This window comes from Seriola aureovittata, chromosome 2 (assembly GCF_021018895.1).
Source record: "Seriola aureovittata isolate HTS-2021-v1 ecotype China chromosome 2, ASM2101889v1, whole genome shotgun sequence".
NCBI lineage: Eukaryota > Metazoa > Chordata > Actinopteri > Carangiformes > Carangidae > Seriola > Seriola aureovittata.
The window spans coordinates 20,328,649-20,350,319 of NC_079365.1; the positions used below are offsets into that span (position 1 = coordinate 20,328,649).

The window sequence follows — 21,671 nt, forward strand, 5'->3', positions numbered from 1 at the left end:
TAATCTTGAGTGAAGGTATCATTACAAAATGCAGAGTTTTTGCTGTTGATTTCTTTTGTCCTGAGATGACACAGGTTGATCTCACTGTTACAGCTGTGACCTGTAGCCTGCTAGTAGACATACTGTATCTGGATTTATTATCAATACACTGTTAGTGTTCACGCAGGAGTGGAAGAAAATCTATTTCATGTGCCCATCAATAATTATTATAAAGCGGCGAAGCAATGACAAGACAGTGTAATAATCATATGTACACAGGTTCATCTTTATTGAAAGAGGTTTTTATGAGATAACAGTACTGTTTCTCAGCAGCTACAGGAGAGTACTGCATGCACTAAATCACACGCTATAAACAAACCAGTCAACGCACATTTGTACAAACAACACAGACATTTTGCCTCAGTCTTATTTTTTTTTTTAAACCATTCTACCAGTCTCGTCTTCTATTTCTGCATATTTAAGCTACAGTATCACACATTATTGACCTTGCCAGACTATTTTCAGATTGGTTACAATTACTGTCAGACGAACAGAACAATAAGACTGTAAAATAAATCCCACTCTCAGTCATCCAAACATTTACAGCTCAGCAGTGCATGTCAGAAGAATAGTTATTTTCCTTGTGGTTTTCACTGATCAACAGCAGATGGACAAAAGAAAAGGCCATTCACATTCAACTCACGGTTTCTATAGGTTATGTAAACACACTCGGCTTCAAAGATAATGTAAAGTCTTTTCAGTTCAATGACCGTTTTTTAACCCTTTGGAGGAAGTGGAACAGCTACAGTATTAGATACTCAGAGTAAAAAGTGGTAAAGATGAAAACAAAAGGAAAGCATTAAGAAAATAATATTATAAAATGCTCCATGCATTTATAATAAGCCTTAGCAAAATTTAAACAGAGAGTCTGTTTGTAATGCTTTAGATTTCCTGCCTGCACTTTACAGCGTAATCAATTAGTATATACAGGTAATCAATAAAACACCAGGGTCACTGCAGTTTATGTGACAGTATAAGGGGATAACAATTTTGCGCTTAAGGGGGGGGTTAGAAAAACATCAGAATGAAAGGTTCATTAGTGTTATTATTTAGGAACAATACAGACAAAATAGGAACAGTGTAAGAAGTATTTCAATACAAAATACTTATATATGTTTTTAAAATCATGATAAATAACTGGGGAACAGTGACATAGTTTTGGGTTTTTGTTTTCTATGATTTCATGGACATTTAGGCTACACCTGTTGGTCCCCTGTATGTACTTAATTATTTACTACATGAACTGTTTGTACTAAGTCATTGAAAAAGTACTTGCAGTGTAATTTATTTCTAGGTCTCTCAACACAAATTTATGTGCTTCTTCCCTGTACCCAGTAAATATTTAATAAGTCATTTGCAAGCTGTGATCTAGAGCATTACTGGTCTGTTTTGTTCGCTGAAAGTCAAAGAGCAGAGACAGCTCCTGTTCTCTCCCAATACACACACACACACACACACACGGAAAGATACAGTCCCACCCCACCCCCACTGTCACCCTTGGCTCTCTCATCCTGACTGGTTGATCAGGAGGTCAAATGAGAGAGTGCGATGGGTGGCGTGGAGTGACTGACCATCAGTGTAGACAGTCAATCCATCAACTTATCTACTCAGATAACTCAGACTGTACTCAAGTAAATACAGGATGTCATATATCTGCATTTCGGGGTCAAAGGTCAGACACCTCATTGGCTGATGAGGTGCTACATCTGAGTGTGTGTGTGTGTGTCAGAAGGATAAGACAAAGCTGTATCAGCTCTTGATAACCTACAGTAACCCTTGGTTCATGTCTCCAGCAGAGCTTATACATAGGCTATTACAGAGCAAAATCCTCCTTCAATGACTCACTACAATCAGAGCTTTGGTTTCAGTCTGTGGTGGTTCATGAAGAAGCGTAGGATTAGTCATCTCCTACACCAATTCATTTTGGAATGGCAGCTGCACACGTGCACCCACTTTCATTCAATGACAACACACTGGAAATCTGAAATTCTTACCGTTCTGCAGTATAGGAAATACATGTCACAATAATACATAACTGCTATGAATTAAGAGTAAAGAGCAAAGAAATAACATTTAAAATAGAGCAAATGATAAATATATATTTCTTTCAAACTAGAACTAGCTGTATAAAAATAGTTGCTACACATTTTTTATTTTTTACTCTGCCATGCTCTTGGATGACATGACAATGACTGAATATTTCACAGATGCTCCCTGTCAGCTGTTTTTTTTTTTTTTTGGGGGGGGGGGGCTCAGACCACTTTACTACCACACAATCAGTCTCTTAAAAACAATCAGAATTCATGTTACTTATGGTTCAGATGACGTTATTCCTCATACCAGTTAAAGCAAGTGATGTGTAACAAAAGGCAGACACACCATGGCGAGCACTGTTAACTGCTGAATATTTTAGTATTTTATTTTAAGCAATGCTCTGACCAACTTTACCGTGAGCACTAGAGTTCATCCTGTGCTCGGTGTGATAGTGCCGATATCAGAACCAGGTGAAGCATCAAGATTCATAAGGTCTTTACAAAAACTGTGATCTAAAACTTGCAAGACGGTGGCTAGATGTGTGTGGGGGTTATTTGGTTTGCTATTGGAAACATGATATGGACTATAAGTATCTGAAATACATCCTGCAAGATATACCAAAATACAAAACCATTACACTGTGCACATTAATGAGCCACGCTGTTGTATGGATAACATCTGTCTTCAATACAATAAACACGGGCACTGCAGTTTATTTTGAGTCAGAGCCAGATACACCATGGTGCTGCTGTAAATGCTCACTTGAACACCAAACGTGTATTAATCCCTGGTTGTAAATAGTCCTTAACAAATGCACAATTTACTGCAGTTTGAGTAATGTTTCCTAAAAAAAACTACAGTCCCCATCCTTTTTTGGAAAAAATGAAATGCTGCATTCTTGGCCTGTTTTTAAAAATTTATGTCGTCAGTAGGAACAAACAGGCTCAGGGCTGAGAGCCACAGTCAGGTTGGGGAAGTCAAAGGATACTGAGAGTCACTAACGTATTGTTGGATTTTGGTCTTTTCATGGAATTTGTTGGCAGTAACAAACACAGAGTCTCTTCTGCACCAGTGTTTAGACTGATACATTTCACGATAATGTTGCCTCGCTAGCTTTCTTCTTCTTTCATTTATTTTCCAAGAAAAGCTCAAGACCAACATGACAAATCAACATGCACATTTAAAGTATAAATATCAGTTAAGTGAGCCAAGGGTTCACACTGTTATTCATGTTGTTGAACAAAGTTTAACTTGGAGTTTCCTAATCCAAACTCATTTTCAATAATAACAATGCTTCAGTTTACTGTTTGATGTTGTGGTTTTATGTCCACTGTGATTCCGTCATTGAGACAAACAGCACAGCCTAGTGGTTACCTTCAGCACTGCGCCTTCTCTTACCCACCTTTCTATTTGTGGTCCCTTTGTATTCCAAGTCATGTGGGAGGCGGTGCAAGGTGTAAGCTGCCAGGTCAGGTGTTTGAGATGCAGTGCTTGCCAAACTGATAACACCTACACCCCCACACATCATAGTACAGGAAGGAGAATGGGTGGCAGAGGAGCAAGCAGGAGGAGGAAAAGGGACACAGGAGATAGAGGTCTATTTACAGCAGGTGGGGATGAGAGAGGAAAGGGAGTCTGGGAGGACTGTGATCGGCTGCATGCAGATTTACAGAAGAGGCCTCGGAAAAAACGTCTGCCTGGAGAGAGAGAGAGAGAGAGAGAGAGACACAGAGAAACAGAAAGTAAGAGCGACAGTCAGACACATTTGAGAAAACCGGGGAAAGCGAAAGATGGCAGAAAAGAAGAGACAGCAGCCAGTGAGTCATGCTAACATCGCCAGAAGGAACACGTCACAAGTCATTTTATTTCTGGTGTCTACACTGAGACTTGGTTGTGTTTGGGAACTGCACTCTGGGGCCAGATTTAGACTTCATAGGATGTAAAATTCAGCAGCACTGTGCAAAACATATATTTACTCCGCAGAAAACTTTATAACGTGTTATAGAGCTGGAAAAGTGAGATTTATCTTTTATATTTCATCATATAAAAGTTACAATGTGGTCCTAAGTCTGCAGTCCAGGTAAAAAGAGGTAAATTCACTCTGTTGTCCTTTAACACGTGGTGTGAATAAAACTTTAACAGGAATACAAAAAAAAAACCCTGTGACAGCAAACGCAGTGAGCTGAAGTAAAACCCAAAAGAAGATATCATTTAATTCCCCTTTCTCATACGGGTCTTTCCAGAAGCAGTATTTGTAATATTGTATAATCTTTAACTCTAGGCTGGGATTTATGAAATAATTCCCCTCCCCCACAAAAAAAGAGTGCTGATCTGAGACAGATGCTGTTTGTTGGGTATTTCTGTGCAAAGTGTCTCACAGTGAGTCTAGGTATTTTTAGTGTGGGAGGCTCCAGAGAAAAAAAAAATATTTTCTTTCACCCTGGCAGGCTTACAGCTGTAAAGTCCTAGAGCACCAGAGAGCTGAGCCCAGACAGCCTCTAAACTCATAGTGATGTTTCATAAGACTGGGTGTACAAGCCTGAAAATAATACACCCAAAATATAAAAGGTTATTGTTCTTCAATCCTTTTGATTACAGTAATAACCATGGTCTCCTTGGAAAGGTAACTCTTCAAATTTTACATCCAACAAGTCAGAATGACTATAGGAGATACTGAACAAAGGTACAGAGGCACAAACATGGCAGAAATTAAATTTTGTTTTTTTTCCCGCCTATTCTTTTGACATAAAAGTGGAAATATAAGGCCTATAGTAGCAGTACCTTTTGTGAGGGAAATACTTTTGAGCCAGAGCCACAAGTCTGAACCAACTGTGTATCATCAACTGTAGTAATGATATGGGGATGTTGATGGGAAAATTAAAGCTTTGAAGCGATGTATAATTTGTCAAGTTTATGTGAAGATTGAGCCCAACCAAAACACACCTGAAGTAGCGTTTAAATTGTTTCTAACATTAATTTTCCATCCATCCATTATTTATGTTAGGGTCGCAGAACCTAGATTCCCCTCCTGTTAACTTTAACACATATCACTAATCTAAACAAATGCCATACGGTCATCTGACCAATACATAAGCATCTAAGAGCTCTGTAAGACTGGCAAGCAATTTACAAGCCACAATCATGAGAGATTTGACGTTGCATGTAAGCAGTGCTTGCAAATTGCTTTTGTGAAATGGACTCATGCTTCACGGTATTTTCATTCACATAAATTCAAATTTTATATGTGGTTATTGACATCTTTACCCTACCCTAACCCTAACTCTATGTCAACAGGTCCACTACAAAAAGAATGACAATTAAAACTAGCAATTTGGCTATCCAAGAATCCATTTGTTTTATAGGTTAGGTTTCCCATAGAGTAATATACTTCTAAAACTGTGTTTTCACAGAATATTACACAACTGTCGTGAGTAGATTCAGTGGACCACGGCTTTGAATGTTAATTGGTTGATTGTGATATTTGTTTATCACCTCATTCTTGACCTGTGATTCATGCAGCTGTGTACTGTAGCAATTAAATCACACACTCATTGGGGTGTTTCTTCTTACCTGCTCAGGACTATTAGCTGGCTGAGGCCTCCGGCTGCAGGCTGTAGAGTTTGGCTGGGCCCTGATTGTCACAGACGTCAGTTCTGGACACAGAATTCACATTCAGACACATGCTACCCAACACACCAGAATCACAGGCGGCCGCAGCGTCATCATCATCATCATCATCACCAGCAGCAGCAGCAGCGTCAGTAGCAGCAGGAGCAGCAGTAGCAGTGACAGCAACAAGGGGGCAGCGATGGAGCAGAGAGACACAGCAGTGAGGGAGGCAAATCAGTGAAGTTAGAGTAACTGGTCTTAAAAAACAAGGGGATCGGTGCATGCGGGGTGAATGTGGCAGTGCCATACTTAATCATGTTCTTTAGCCATAACTGACAATCATCAAAGATACAGTACTAAGCTAATTGCTTCTAGCTTTGACATTAATTTACAGCTGATCATCTGTAACTTGAAGAAAACATTTCAGGACCTTCAGTTGAGGCCAAAATGTCACAAATAAACCTTGATATTAATCTGTTTCTACAACATGAACGCCTGTACTAAAGACAGCAACAAATAGCAGCAGGTGCTGTGCAGGATTAAAATAGGGTGCACCAGTCTTACCTGTTGTCATTGATGTCTGTGGTGTTTCCTGGGGACAGAAAGAAGTGCATAAGGAAGCAGGCAGGTGCACAGTGAGGTGCACAGTGAGGGGTTTGGTGGTGCGTAAATTACGGGAAGCAGTGGGTTTGTCACAGACACATATGGGTTTAATTGAAACAGCCCAAAGCCATTGGAGACAGATGACTTTGGAAAAAGCAGCTGCATAACGTGTCCTCAAGTCCTCACATATAAATGACTAAATAGGGTGCTTGTCAGTGCATTTAAAAACAACCCATATGAGCATTTTATTGATCTATTGATCCCATCAGTAAGGCAAGGACACACCTGCAGCACCTTTTATTTTCAAGCTAAGGCAACAAAAACTACATGTCTAAGGTTAGTAAAAGATTGTCATAGGTAAAACAAACCAATGTTGACGCTTGGTTGGAGTCTTTGTACCTCTTGTAACCACCCACCACTTCCTCCAGTGGTATAAGAATATTTGCTACTGGACATAAACATACACAGCTAATTTCTCACCGGTTGAACGAATGATCAATGCTGTCATAGAGAGGACATTATATCTACAACTGCAACAGGTTGCTTGTAAACATGGGTCATTTTACACTGTTTGAACAACTGATAAATGCCGTCATTTCTCTGATGGAGATTATCTCACTTCTACGAGTCACTACTTTTGCTGTTACACGTAATAATAAAAATAACAAAGTACCACAAGTGTGAAAAGCTCCCATCCAGAGAGCTTCCTTGCAAAGCCTCTTAACAACTGTCATTACAGTTAGTCCAACAGTGCAGTGGCGCAGCACTCACACGGAAAAAAGGGTCTCCAGGATGGCTCTATTTGTAATGCCGGGATCATAGTTACAGTCTGGGAAATTAATTCAGTTCGTTAGGCTCCACAAAGTGTTTTGTGCTGTGTCAAACGTCTTCCATCCTCAAGCAGCTAGTGGATTTCTACAATCCTTAAGGGGCCCGTGCTCTCCCTGAACTATCCTGACATCGATCCATTTCACAAAATATTCACTTGACTTCTTACGTGACACAGCATATTGACACCAAGACGTAAAAAGTTTCAGTTGGCACTCAATCTACAGCAAATGAGATGACTGTGTGAATTCATTCATTGTTATTCATAGAGGCAAGTTTACGTAATTTGTGTGCAGTTTGATGAGTTGGCTACTATCGAGGGACCTCATGCTTGACTGGATTATAAGGCTGGCGCGTTTAATCTCTTAAGTAGAAAAAAAAACTGTGACAGTTAATAAAAATTTTATTCCCTCCCTCTCAAAGAAAAAAATACCAAGGCTACACCTCAACAGAACATGATGAAGAAATAAGAAATATGGCATACAAGAGATGCAGGGGCTTTGAGTTTTACACTTTTCCATAAGCTCTTATTGAAATTGATGGCACAAGGCAGCTTGACTTCAGAAGACATTACAGTATATGAGCACTAAATCCTGCCCGATTAAATTCTTTAAGGGATCACTGTGGACAACATCAGTGATATCTAATATTTAATTAAAGGCAAGAACTGTCACAGTGAGCTGACATATTGGCTCTAACCCTGTTTCTGATTTTTATTGATATTCCTGGAGAGTCAAAGAGGTTTGGTGGTGTTACACAACTGTCATCACTGGGTCAGAGGCTGAGGTGGGCACTCAGCCTGTCTGGCCGGCTATCTGTCTGGCTGAGTAATGACACTGGCAAGCCTAATCTATCTCCTCCAGAGTCTGTTGCACACACACACACACACACACACACACACACACACACACACACACACACACACACACACACACACACACACAAAAATATGAAGGTGAACAAAAAATCATCAAGCAGCAGCAGCAGTATCCCATAATGAAGTGTTTTTTTTTCTTGGTGAATTTCAATACATGACAGTCTGTATCCCATTAATATATTATTTTATATTATTTATTAATCCAGAGGACCAACATTGAAACCCTCCTACTCACTTATCAGTGGCTCAGAATTACAGTTAAATCCTCTGACTACAAGAGGTAAAAAACAATCAAACAAAAATAACAGCAGGTAGAGTTGTTATCATAGCAGCAGGGCAATCACTGTAAACAGTGAGAGTATAAAACAACATTCAAACGTAATGGCTGATATGATGGCAAAAATGGCAATCAATAAAAAAAAAAAACGGTCATAAAAATAAGTGAATTTACTCCTGCTGATCGTGATCATAACATTTCTCATTATTTTAACAGGGTGGCTCACCGTTTTCTGAATCGAGCATCTCTGCAGTGTTGTTGTCTGCTTGGCTCGCTGGTTCAGCCGGAAGCCTGCAAACAGCAGGAAGAGACGTTCATGTCAGTGCAGCTATGGCAGCTCTGTTACAAAATCCTTATCCTTTTTTTTCCTTTTAAGACTTTTATTTGTGACTTTTTGGAATTTCTACTCTTTATTCTATATCAACAGTAGAGGTAGACAGGAAAGTTAGGGGAGAGAGAGGGGAAAAGACATGCAGCAAAGTGCCCGGGATCAGATTAGAACGTAGGGCGCTGTGGGAAGGACTTAGCCTTAGCACAGGGTAGGTGCTCTACCAGGTGAGCTACCGGGGCGCAAATCTTGAACTAAAACTAAAAGAAAGTAGTAACTAAAATCTGAAAAGAGAGGAGATTTTGTCAAACAAGAAGCTTATTTTCAAGATTACTTTGTGATACTACTATTGTCTACTTCTTGTCTCTTGATGCCAGGACTGAACAGGGCCTGAGATGTGGTTGAAAGCACCTGAAAAAAAGCTAGTAAAAACTTTATCCAAAAAATTTCAAAATATTATGTCCAAAGTCAAGTAGGTGAGATCTGGTTGAAAGCTCCAGCAACAAACTAGTAAGCGGACCTTGAGTTAAAAGATTATCTTATCAAACTACGACATCCAAAGTAAACAAAGCGAGACATTGTTTAAAGCATGGGGAAAAAAGCTAGTAAGTGGACCTTGAGTTAAGATTAGTCCAAACCATAGTATAAAGGTCTAGTATCATAATGATCAGCAGTATATTACTCAGCAATCAGCCACATGTAACTGTGTTTACTTGTTGTGAGTGTCGTTGTCGTGTGTGTCGCTGTTTTGGGAGTCGGCGTGTTTGACGGGGCTGTTCTGGTTGGAGTTGGCCTCAGGTACCCGAGGCTCGTTCTCTGGAGATGCAGGGGCAGAAGAAGCAGCTGCTTGTTGGTTGTTGCTGTTGTGGAAAACAGCATTGCTGAAGGCAACGGGGTGATCGCTGTAGCCTCGGATGAAGAAGGGGTTGGTGGGAGAGCAGGCTGGGTAGTGGCCAGGGCGCACAGGCTTGGCTAAGAGAGATAACAGAAGGCAAAAACATACTTGTTTATTTAAAGGGTTAGGGCTTCACAGTCCACTGTGGTGCAAAGTAATACAATGTTTTACTGAGAATATATTAATAGACAGAAGAATATCACAGTTGCTATGGTATGATCATCAAATTATTCTGAAAATACTCTCTAATCAATAGCTCATTTTCTCACAACAGCATATGTGTCTCTCATTTATTTCACACAGAAATCAAAATGTATATAAGCAATTATCTTCAGCCGAACAGCGGTGAAGTGAGTTGGTGATTACAATGGATTGCACTGCTTTTCTAATCAATTGTAGTTCTCTCAGAAGAGGATCGTTATTGTCTTTCATAAATTTTAGCATGTTGGTACGACCATAAATACTCTCTTATTTTATGGCAACCTAACACATTCATTTAGCTTCTATCAGTACTCAAACATATTTTTGTATTCCACAGGGGTGAACTTGAGTTTCTGGTAGTTTCAGGTGCTGAATATGGAACAAGATTAAGTACAGAAAACTCTGTCAGAGAGGGGACAGCAGCTTGCTTGTGGAGGTGTACGAACTGATGGTGATCTGGTAAGCGGAAGGGAGGAAGTCTCAGAGCAGTGAGGGGAGGCAAATCCAACAATGGATTTTGTCTGTGGGGAATCACAACAGAAAAATGGAAAGGATTGTTGCCTCACGGCAAAAGCCTTCTCTCACAGTGCATTGCAAGGGCCAATATCAGATGTGAAGTAGATGAAATGTTACGGCCAGATACACATGAGTGTTTACATGTGGAACCTAACACATTGGGATTGTAGTGGAGAGGATTTACATTGACATTTTCACATTTCTTTTTTAAAGTTGTTTCTACAACAACCGATCTGAATCTTGTACTATAGTAAACAGTTGTCTTCATTTTACATTCCTTTCACAGTTGCTGTAAGATTCATACTTGAGAAGAAATGTGCTTTGTTGAAACTACAGTTTGTATTCAGGGGCATGTTTTTTGATGGAAATCCTTCAGTTAGCTGCAGGGGAAATTAGACTGTACTACTGGGTAATGTAAAATCAAATTGCTTGAAACAAAATAAAGTAACAGAATTTTCAGTGAACTCATTTTGACATGATTTCAGAAAATGAGGAAAGGAAGCTGAGATGCACTGGTTAATGAATTTACTTAATTTCGATGCATGAGTCAGAGCTTTTTGAGGGTGCGGTGCTGCACGGTGTGAATTGCTGTGATGATTGCACTCATTGTTTTGAAAACTACTCAAGCAAATGAGAAAAAATGTAATATTACTCTATATAAAATTAAATGGACGGGGTTGTAGACATAGAAACAGACGTGCATATGAGATGACTGTGGAATGAATGGAAAGAATAGGAGAGCAATTAATGTCTTAAACAGCAGTGTAGTAATAATACTTGAATAATCCATGAAAAAATCCATAGATCAGATTGTAATGGATGGATGCAATGGATCACTGCCTACTTACCGATTAGAGGATGCTTTGTTATCATCATTGAATCTGATTACATAACTTCTACTGAAAGGACACATGCAGCCATGCAATGTAGTGTCCAGCTCACTATGGCTTTTCAGTAGTTTTGAACGGGTTAAATCTGTGTGTGAGGTGTTGTGTGTTACCTATCTGTGCGGCATGGGGCCGGCGGAAAGGATTGCGGACCCTCATTACATCTTTGACACGCTCCACCTCCTGCTGGTAGCGGCGACGGTCCTTCATGGCTCCTTCCTTCGCCTCCTTCAGTGCACCCTCCAGCGCCTTAACTCGCTCAGCTGTAGACCGAAGACGTTTTTCCAGTTTTGGAAGCTCACAGCGAAGGTCTGCATTGTCACGCACCAGCTGTAAAACATACAGAACACTAAGGACCGGTTTACCAGCTAGTTACATAAACAGCTACTCCTGTTCAGATGACTGTAATAAATACCATAAACAGAAAGTCTTGTAACAGTAGCTACTTCTTTTCACAAAAACTTGTCTTGGGTTTTGGCTTTAAGCTAACAAGCTGGGGGTGATTGGGGTGGGGCTAAGGCTACTGGGGGCTGGCTAACTACAGTGGCTCCATGGTGCAGAGCAGAGGAATAACTAAACATAAAACACACGAGCAAGAGAGAGCAGGAGAGTCTGAGGGAGAGAGAGAGAAACCATTGGTAACTGTTGAGCTAAAGAAACTAGCACATCAAGGTTTTTCTGAACACTGAAATGTTAGAGGGCTTTTACTTTGAAACAATTAAAGGAAGTGTTAAGTTTGTATCAACTTAAACAGGGCAAAAGAGAGTAAACTAAAATACTTACTAAAATAATGGCATGACCAATAATAAATCCAAAACAATGGAAATTATAAATAAATAATTGCTTTTAATACAAACCTGTCTTAAATAAAGCCAATACCTGATGACATAATAGAATCTGTTTGCGCCAAATCATTTCGAAAGAGCAACAGCCAATGGGAAAAGTCCAACACTTGGCCAAGAAGTATGCTTTATGTACCATATGTGTTAATGACTGTTACTGTTAAAAACAGAACTAAACCTAGATTGTGGTCTTCTTTGTTTATAGTCATGCCCATGAACCACAATCAACTGGCAGACTTACTGATTTTACATTGCTGCACATGTGCAGATCATGTTTCCTACAAGAGGGGGCAAGGCAGATGCGAGAAATCCATGACTGAGCACCTTAATCACAGAGAGTTTGCTGCTACGTGATCATGCAAACTAATCCATACCCCGCAGAGATACTGAGTATAAGACCTGCAAGGTTTAGTAAGCTGCGAAAGTTATCTAACAGCCAAAGCAGGCAAAGGACTCAGGAATTCAATCAATCCACCTGAGGTTTGGCAGTGCTAGTTTATTGTTTTGTAGTGAGAGACTTCAAAAGAAAAAACAGAAAACGGAGGCAGGATTCCTACAGGAGGTAAGTGAATGTTATAAGAGAAATCGTGATAGTTGTGTGTGTGCAGATAGATGGATGGACAGACATTATTATATCTTAACAGGGGCAGAGAAACTCATATGTTGCCACGGTGCACTTTCCACTGCCTGTCTTTGGGAGTCTTATCACTTTCCACTGGGAGTTTTCTGATTTATGGCCATGACTTTGGTCTTCTATTCCCACAATATCAGCAGGTGGTGGATGGGATAGGGGTCTCCCAGCAGCCACTTTAGGATTGGTTTTCTGCCTGACAGACTGCTGCAGTGCAGCTCTCACCAATCTGTCAGCCTGAGTATATTTGCCATTCTGCAGAACGTTTAGCACATCAACATTTAGTCCACTGCTATAGTCTGTTTAGGAACTTGAAATAAAGATGTGAAGTGTGTGTATGTTTGTCTAATCTTTTTGAGCACAAGGCTGCTTTTGAGAGTTTGTGTGTGTCAGACAGAGAGAGAAGAAAGACTAAGAGTGCTGGTGTGCACCTTCATGAGGATGAATTCATTTCAAATCTGAGTAACAGTTTTATGCTGTGTGGCTTCCTTTCCCTGAAGGCAGCATGGTTTAACACCTCCTGCTGCTCCGTTTTCAAGGAGACTTTCATGTGAAGTTACTGTAGTAAGATGATTGATGGTGCTACGGTTACTTCAGCCCATCGGAGAGCAATGACAAACAGTGCATGCTGCTCTGTATTTTAATTTGGCTCGCTCTTTTTGCCCTCCTCTCATATTCTATCTATGCAAGACATTTCTGCCTTACCGCTGTGTCATGGCACAGTGACAATCAAGCTCCCAGGCTGAGGTAAACCGGATGATTTGTCCTAATATTCAAAGAGGTGGTGGACAGGTAAAATGTTATGATCTGTCTCGGTCACTATAATTCACAGTTTTACATCTGCTGCTTGTTGTTACCTGTTTGTGAACTTTTGTAAGCTGGTCCAGGTTGTTTTCAAGAAAGGAAATCTTCTGTTTCTGGGTGATATATCCCCCAGTATCATCAGGCTCCAATTCTGCACTCTGTCAACATAAACAGAGGAGATATTTTAGAGTTCTGTAAAAAAGAAAAAAAAAAACTGCTGTGGCAAGTACTGTAGTTCCAAAAAAGTAATTTTCATACAGTCTAGGTAAAGTCACATATACTCTGCCTACAATGGTTATATGTGAAAAATTAAAGCTTTGAGGTGTGTTGTGTAACTTAATTATGTCTGGCTTACTTTTCTAACTCGAGTCGTGAGGTCTTGAACAAAAAGCTTGCGGAGGTTGTGCAGGGTGTGGAGCTCACGAGCCTATAGTATGAGTAGAGAGGAAATGGTGCAGTTAAAGCAGTTACAGTGTATTTAGTGGATCAGTGGCTGCTGATGGAGCCAAGTGAATCGTGACAGCAAATAATGACTTACAACAGTCTCCTCCAGCCCTTTGAGGTCCTGTTTTGACTGCTCATGACGCTCATGGAGAAATCTACAGACAGAAAGATAGAAAATTCAAAATGAGCTTTCCTTTACCCAAATGATTACCACATTCTTGCCAGAATAATTCATAAACAAAGAACAAACGCAGCATGCACCGGCGGCCCCACTCGTGGGCTGTTACCCAGCTGCCATCTGATGCAATATGCTGCAAAGGTCAGTCCAGAAAGAGGCCTATTAACAGCCAGATGCTACCTTGTTTCAAAACTACATAATGGAGATGCAAATAGAGTAAGACAGCAAGAGAAAGACAGAGAGAAATAGGCAAAGAGTGGGTTAAAGGGGCTAGCCTCTGGTTAATTTTAGACACAGTCTGTATGACTGTATTACTCCACAGCCAGAGCAGCACAGTGTAAACAGAATGACAGTCAGAGCTGCAGAGAGAAAGGAAAATAAATAGACAAAAGAAAGACAAACGATAGAGAGACATGAAAGATGTGAATCAAAAGGGGCAGCTCGCCCCCAGGCCTCCATATGGTGAAGTGTTTGAAAGATGGCCAGGACGGTAAAGCAGAGACTCACGTCAGTTCCTCCAGCTGCCGGCTCTTGTGATGCTCTTGGCTCCTGAGACGTTCAAAGTCATCGTGCAGTTGCTCCAACTCCAACTGCTGCTTCTGGTTACAGCTAAAAAAGTGACAAGTGACTCACTCAAGGATTCAATTTATGAGAAAGAGAATCTGTAATACCACTGGGAAATGAAGGTTAGCACCCTATCATCTAACTTACTGTGACTTCATACCCATAATAGAATTTAACCACAGTGTATTTTATTTACCCATGTAGAAGAAACATCACAGAAGGTCATCAGAGAGGTTTATTTATATATATTTTTTATATACTTAGGTTGAAAAAAAAAAAACAGTTTCATAGGATGACTGGTACCACCTCACTGTCACATGTGAAATAAAAATTGTCTTTCCCGAGTCTGAGGTGAAAAGCTCCAGCTCAGTGTTGTGCACAGACTTTAAAAGCAGCAGGAGCAAAATGATGAAGAGCCACCATTTCTATGTGCAGTTTAAGGATTTATTTTTGCCCTAACATCACAGAAGAGCACTTTCCACACAGGCACTTTGGCAAACCACAGGGGCACTTAAGTGTGTCATTAGGTCAAAACCAAAGCATGGAAGTGTCCAGTTAGTAGGGTGCAACCACATTCTGGTTTTCAAGAATATAGGGCATTTGGCAAAAACATTTTGGATTTTCTTACTGACCCTTGACTCTTGGGGGAACATTTATTGTATACATGTTTTTCCTGTTCTGTTGAAGGATCTAAAGGGCCACCCTGCTCCTATTTCAGATGCTTTCCATCTCACTGACAGCCATCCATCCATCCATTTTCAAGCTGCTTATCCAAATCAGGCTCTGCCAGCAGGACAAGCAGAGCAGCTCCAAATGTCTTTTCTTTCAGAAATTCTCTGCAGCTGCTCCTTGGGTGTTACAGACACTCCCAGGCCAGCTGGGAAATGTACTTTAGTCCCTCAAGAGGGTCTGCCCTGCAGTCTCCTCCCAGACGGTCATGCCTGGTACAGATTGTATTCAAAACAAGGCACCTCAAGGGGGCCTCTTTTTCAAGGAGCCAAAGCCAGCCCAGTGGCTCCTCACACTGAGGTTCAGCAGAAGCCTGGTGTTAAGGTCCTCCCACACTGCAGTTTCCTCACCATGTAAACCACCCACACATATTGATTTCCGCCCCTCTTGCAGCTAAAGCAGGGCTCATACTTTTTGAGAACTCAACTACTGATACCATGTCTCCCCAATTTTAGCATTTTCACACTGCTTATGAGGGTAGAACTCAATTTGAGATTTGAGTCCACAGGCAGCTGACAGAGTGGGTAAGCTGTCTGCCTTTGGATACATGTATGACCTGCATTAGATATTGCCACAGTTGAGCCTCAAATATGGAAGGAAAAATGCTTCTTCCATGAAGTTGACACCTCTGCTTTAAAACACTCCAGTTAAAAAACTACAGTAAAAATACTGTACATCACTTACAACACTCCTTTACATGTTAAGAACTTCTATTTTTAAGGAACTGACTCAGTTAAATTGTCGATGATCTTCTGCTTCTCATTGATCTCGTCTCGCAGGCGGCCAAGCTGTTTGCTGTGCGCCTCACGGTGTGACTCCATCTGCTGCTCCAAAGCCCTCTGAGGTATGGGCAACAAGAAGGGGGTGAGAGACATACACAGGATATATAATGAGAGAGAGAAAGAGAAAGAGAGAAAGAGAGAGAGAGAGAGAGAGAGAGAGAGAGAGAGTACCCAGAGGTGGGAATAAAAGGAAAACAAAATAACTAGAGGAGAGAGGAGAAAATTACACACACCAGTGCACACGTGGACATGCAATGCCACATGGGCATTTAACACACGCGCGCACACACACGCGTGCACACACACACGCATTCACATGCGTGCGCACGCACACGCACACACACACACACAGCAGATTGTGTCACGCACTGCCATTGCGAATGAAGTGACATGTGCTAATGAAACTGGAGCATTTCACACACAGATACACACACACTGACATGCAGAAACACACTTATGAACACAAGTAAATAATGAAAAACAACAAACACTGCCAGCTGTACAGAAGCATTTAGCAGCTGAAAACTGCATCTGTCTCATGCTTACTTTAAGAAAGGATTTCTAGGCAAAGTGGGTAACTGTTCCGGGACCCGGACTTCCAGTGAACTAAAAAACCCTTGGTTAACTATATGTTAGTTGGTTTTTGGGAATTTCGGGAATTTGCCCTTTATATACAGAAAGCCCACGCCCTGGTAGTATTCAAGTACACTGGTTGGTTTTAGGACTTCTGCCCAAAAATATATTGAAGCTGCTGTCTATTATGTGCTACATGCACTGCATGTGGTGCAAACATGGAAGTTACACAACTGGAGGCTTTAGTAGCAGGTTCAAACAGGTTAATCTGAACATGTCAGTAATTAGACTGCATTTCCAGCATCTCAAATGTGAGGATTGTCATTGTAAAATGAGCACCTTTGGATTTTGAACGGTATCACTATTTGAAGATCATATCAGGCTCTTCTCACTATTTTCTGACATTAAAGGAATAGTCTTAGTTTGCTTTTTTGCTTTCTTGCAGATTGATGCCACTTTCATGTCTGGACAGGAAACAGTTAACCTGGCTCTCTCCAAAGGCAACAAAATTGCCTACCAGCACTCCTAAAGCTCATTAATTAACACTTGTTTGTTCAACCCACATAATAATCGTAGCATTTTTGGACCCATAGAGCTTAGTAGAGTCCGTCTCCAGTCAAGTTGTGTATGAGTGTTTGAGATGTTCTTTGGCCGAGCGAATTCCTGTTGGCTCACATGAATGGAATAAAATAATTTAACTTTCAAACTTTCCAAATTTTATTGGACCAAATGAATCAAATTCTGATAATAAAAAGCCTTTAATGAAGTTTGTGACACTCTCTTATTCACCACTTTACAGCTGCTCCTTTTCCAATGACTGTGTATGAGAAAAATGCTTTCTGGGCCACTGGCTGCTGGCTGTAGCTTCATATTCATCGTAGTGACATGAGAGTGGCATGGATCTTCTCATCTTACTATCAGGGAAAAAAAAGTTATTAAGCCTATTTCCTAAAGTGTCAAAATATTTATCTGTAAGTCGCAGCCCTGCAGTAGTTTACATGCACAAACACTCATGAGCTCATGTTCCAGCAAAGACACCGCACACTGACACATGAAAAATGGATGCTGTCGCAGACAAACGCACACACACATGACATCCACACATGCACACCTGCAGTTAGCTGAGTGCTGAGGCGGTGTGATAAAAGGTCATTACATTAAGTTGCTCTCACTGTAGTCATGACTACCTTTATATCACAGCAATCCTGGGCAGACGTGCGATTCTCCCCCCTGGTCATGTGTGACAAGCTCTCTGAAACACACACACACACACATACATTTAGGAGAAAAGACAGAGATTGATGGCATGAGATACCAAGATGGAGAGAAAAAAAAGAAGGCAGAAGAGGAAGAGAGAGGTACACAGTCAAAAGAAAGTAACACGTTGATGTAGATAAAAGAGGTGACAGTGACCTGACTTTGACAGCACAGCAGTACCGACGCTTGATGTTGACAGCGAGGTCAGCGTGATCCAAGTCATGCCTTTGGGTGTAATAGTATCTATTATTGCAAATGACAGCTATTGTGTCACGCCGATCTGATCTGTTGTTGACTCACTGCTGTTCCTGTTGTCTGATGATGAAATTAGGAGCTCTCTACCTCACGCCAGGCTGTGTGATCACCAACATGACCTGCAGCACTTTGTATTTATCTACTTCTGTAACGACTCCAGGACGGCCCGGCTCAGGTGTGGAGTGGGGCCAAAATTGATTTACCTGCCCTTAAATCCACCAGTTATTTAATGCAGTTCTGTGAGACTCCTCAGGAACACATTGCCTTTGGCCTGATTTGTGAATTGTGTCAGTGTACTGGGAATAACTGCAGTTAGCTGGACATCGCAGGGTTTCAAACGTACCATTAATCTATTTGTGCTGGTGTGGTGAAATGCTCGGGAGCCAAAGCTGTTCATCAGCATTTACTGTTGTTTTTGTTTCTCTTGACAGGATAGAGAGGCCTCTGGCACGGGCTGAAGCTCTCTACTGAAGCCAGTAAAATGGTTTTAAGCAGAGAGCAAGTTTCTTCCAGTTCCAGCTCGGTGGAGTTGAGACACAGTGACAGGTTTGTTGTCTTTCTACATTTGTACGGACGTGATTTTTTCTGACTGTGTCAGAGCATTAACCTTAAATTTGACTTTGGCATCTCAAGTCAGCAATTCAGCAAGATTTATCCGTCTAAACATTGTCCTTCACTGTGCAGTGACTAAGAAATGTCACACAGTGTTTATCAGATTATCAATTATAATTTGAATCCCTTCAGCACAATGTCATCGTAAAGATGTTTGGTTTAGTTGAAAGAATTTGCTTCTGTAAACTTCTCCTTTATTTGAATTAATACTGAGTTTTGCTGACTGTTTTAATGTTGATTTGATTTCCTCCTGAAGCCTTATATTTTGCCTGATTCATCAACCATAAATGTGTCATTATGCTTATTCAACCATATTGATATTTGGAGTCTTTTCTCTTGCTCCTGGTTTGGTATTCCGAAGGTAAAATATGTCAACCTCATCCTGAGGCTAAGCTTGTACTGTATATTTTATGTGTACTGAACAGACCGTGTTTGTGCAATATTGATCCTTGCACTTCAGGTTTGGCTTGATTTCCCCTCAAAACCCTTGATTAACGTACTTTACATGTACGTCACAATGCTGGCTGTGTAAATTTGAGTAGTATGCTGAGATTATAAATCCGTTGCTTTTTTGTCTTTTTAGTCTCAGTAGTGACGTGGCTGTATGGATATTCTGCTGGTCCACCACTTTGATCTAGACTGAAATACCTTAACAACTTTTAGATGGATTGTCATGAAATGTTGAAGACATTCAGGAGAGGATGAACCTAATGACCCACCAGTGTAATGATGCGCCCTCTGACTTTTCATCTAGTGCCACCAGCAGGTCAAAGTTTTTAATTGTGAAATTTCTCAACATCTGCTCGACGGATGTGAAAAAAAAAGACATTCATTGTTCCCTTACGATGTATCCTATTGACTTTTATGATCCTTGGACATTTCCTTTACCGCCACCATGAGGCCGATATTTGTGAGTGAAATGTGTCAACAAATATTGGATGGATTGGCGAAAATGAAATTCAGTTCAGGCATTCATGTTCTCCTGAGCATTAGTTGCTTGATCTTTTCACTTTTCATTTAGAGCAATCATCAGGTCCAAAGTTAAATTTGTCCAGTACTTTGGTTTATGACCAAATACCTGCTAAACTAATGAGGTTCCCATCCACCTTAGGTCTAGGCTAAGTTATGTTTAGTAATTAGCAAACATTAGCATGTTAACACACAATACTAAGACAGTGTAAATTGTAAACATTATACCTGCTTAACATCAGCATTGTCACTGTGAGCATGTTAGCATGCTGATATTAACATTTAGTTCACTGTGCTGTTAATTCTTCAGTCTCACAGTCTTAGTTAATCTTATTTTTTCACTGGTTATGTATGTTTTGGTGTTTGTCTGGATTCATATATTGATGGAGCTACTATCAGTTTTACACAATAATGATTTGTGTTACTCTACCTTGAGCTTTGAGTGTGGCCAGCTCCTCGCTCAGAGAGTCGTAGTTGTCCTCCAGCTGTCTCTTCTTCAGCTCCACATTCTGCATGTACTCCGTTAGAGAGCGGATCTTAGCACCGTGCTGAAATTCAGAGCATGGTATACTGATGAGCAAAGCAACTCTACCCAAGAGAGGATAAAATTTACTTTTTACTCAGAGTTGAATGGATACGGTTTACCCTGAATATTTATGATTTCTATTCACCAGGGATTTTAATTTAAATACCAAAGATAGTAACATTTACATCATGATGGCTTCTAGCAACCACATCAGCACATAGAACAGAAAACACACAATGCTTTAAGAATTTTTCAGACAGTTTTCACACTGTAAGCTTCTAATGCCAAAAAGCTGTTGTTTCCAAAATAAGTTGAGTGACGCTTTGAGCACACAGCTCTTCATCAGAGTAATTAACACCACACTGAGGCCTACATAGCAATGTGTAATGTTAATTAGACTGACGAAGAGGAGTGAGCTTGAAAGGTCACTCAGTCGTTTGCGGTGATAATTAATATTTTGCAGTGTTGTAAGTTGCGGTGTCCTGATTTTTCCATGTAAACAGAAAAAAATTGCCCCTGAGGTAACAGATGAGCAGTTCTTTTTTTCCCTACCAGTCCCTCACCTGTGAAATGAGGAGGTGACACGAGGACAGCTCTCTTCCCGTCTCCTCCATCTTGCGGTGACACTCCATCTGGAGGTTCTCCAGGTGACGGCAGCGCTTCACCATCGACTTCACCTCCGACTTTATCTTACTGATGTAGAGGCGAGCCACAGTGAACTCCTCCTCGATCGCACCGGTGATCTCCATGGGCTGTAGACGGATGAGGCAGGAGGAGAGGAGGTGGGACAGTTCAAAGAGTAGTGGAGATGTTTGGTTAAGATTGAGTAGAGATGATTTAAATGCAATTGAAGAGGGAGCGAGGGAGGGAGGCTTTCTGGCATTTCGTATGCACATCCATTAGGTTAACAGTATCATATAGCAGGTGCTGTGATTCAAGAGGCTCTGAAATGAACTTACACATCAAAATCAATCTGATCATTACAGATGACAGTGAATATGCCTATAAACTATCCCCGGGTCTTATACAGAAAAATTCAGGGTCATGGGCAATACATAGTGCATGTTGACTACAATGTTTCATGTATGGCCCTTCAGATATGTCAATCTAAATTAGACAGAGATGTGTATAAAGTGACGTGCAAGGCATTGAACATTTTCCACTGCAAGTGATAAAGCTGTAGTGCTGCTTTGGAACAAGCAGGCACATTTTTGTACATTGTGAACTCTTGAACCCTTGACTGTTTGTTTGGTTTGTTTGTTTTGGTCCTTAAATGTCTTAGTTGGGCGTGATCATGCTTTCAATGATGTAAACAAGTTAGCTATGGCCTATACCTGAACCCTGATTTTTTTTCGCCTAATAATTTTTATATCTTGGTGAATCTATAGAAGAAAACCTTTACATTTTGGTA

The 21,671-nt window shown here is 40.7% G+C and overlaps 1 protein-coding gene across 1 annotated transcript in view; it reads right to left on the reverse strand.

Annotated features, from left to right (window-relative positions):
* Positions 1–244: 244 nt before the first annotated feature.
* Positions 245–21,671, reverse strand: part of kif5ab (kinesin family member 5A, b) — a 61,995-nt gene continuing 40,568 nt past the window's right edge. The window contains exons 16-29 of the mRNA XM_056401618.1: positions 20,824–21,012; positions 20,165–20,282; positions 17,829–17,893; positions 16,016–16,125; positions 14,501–14,602; positions 13,910–13,970; positions 13,727–13,798; positions 13,425–13,529; positions 11,208–11,424; positions 9,309–9,567; positions 8,494–8,558; positions 6,247–6,274; positions 5,644–5,756; positions 245–3,770 (exon numbers count right to left, since the gene is read on the reverse strand). Coding sequence (XP_056257593.1) covers positions 5,657–5,756; positions 6,247–6,274; positions 8,494–8,558; positions 9,309–9,567; positions 11,208–11,424; positions 13,425–13,529; positions 13,727–13,798; positions 13,910–13,970; positions 14,501–14,602; positions 16,016–16,125; positions 17,829–17,893; positions 20,165–20,282; positions 20,824–21,012 — 1,491 coding nt within the window. The 3' untranslated portion in view covers positions 245–3,770; positions 5,644–5,656. The remainder of the gene's footprint in view (positions 3,771–5,643; positions 5,757–6,246; positions 6,275–8,493; positions 8,559–9,308; positions 9,568–11,207; positions 11,425–13,424; positions 13,530–13,726; positions 13,799–13,909; positions 13,971–14,500; positions 14,603–16,015; positions 16,126–17,828; positions 17,894–20,164; positions 20,283–20,823; positions 21,013–21,671) is intronic.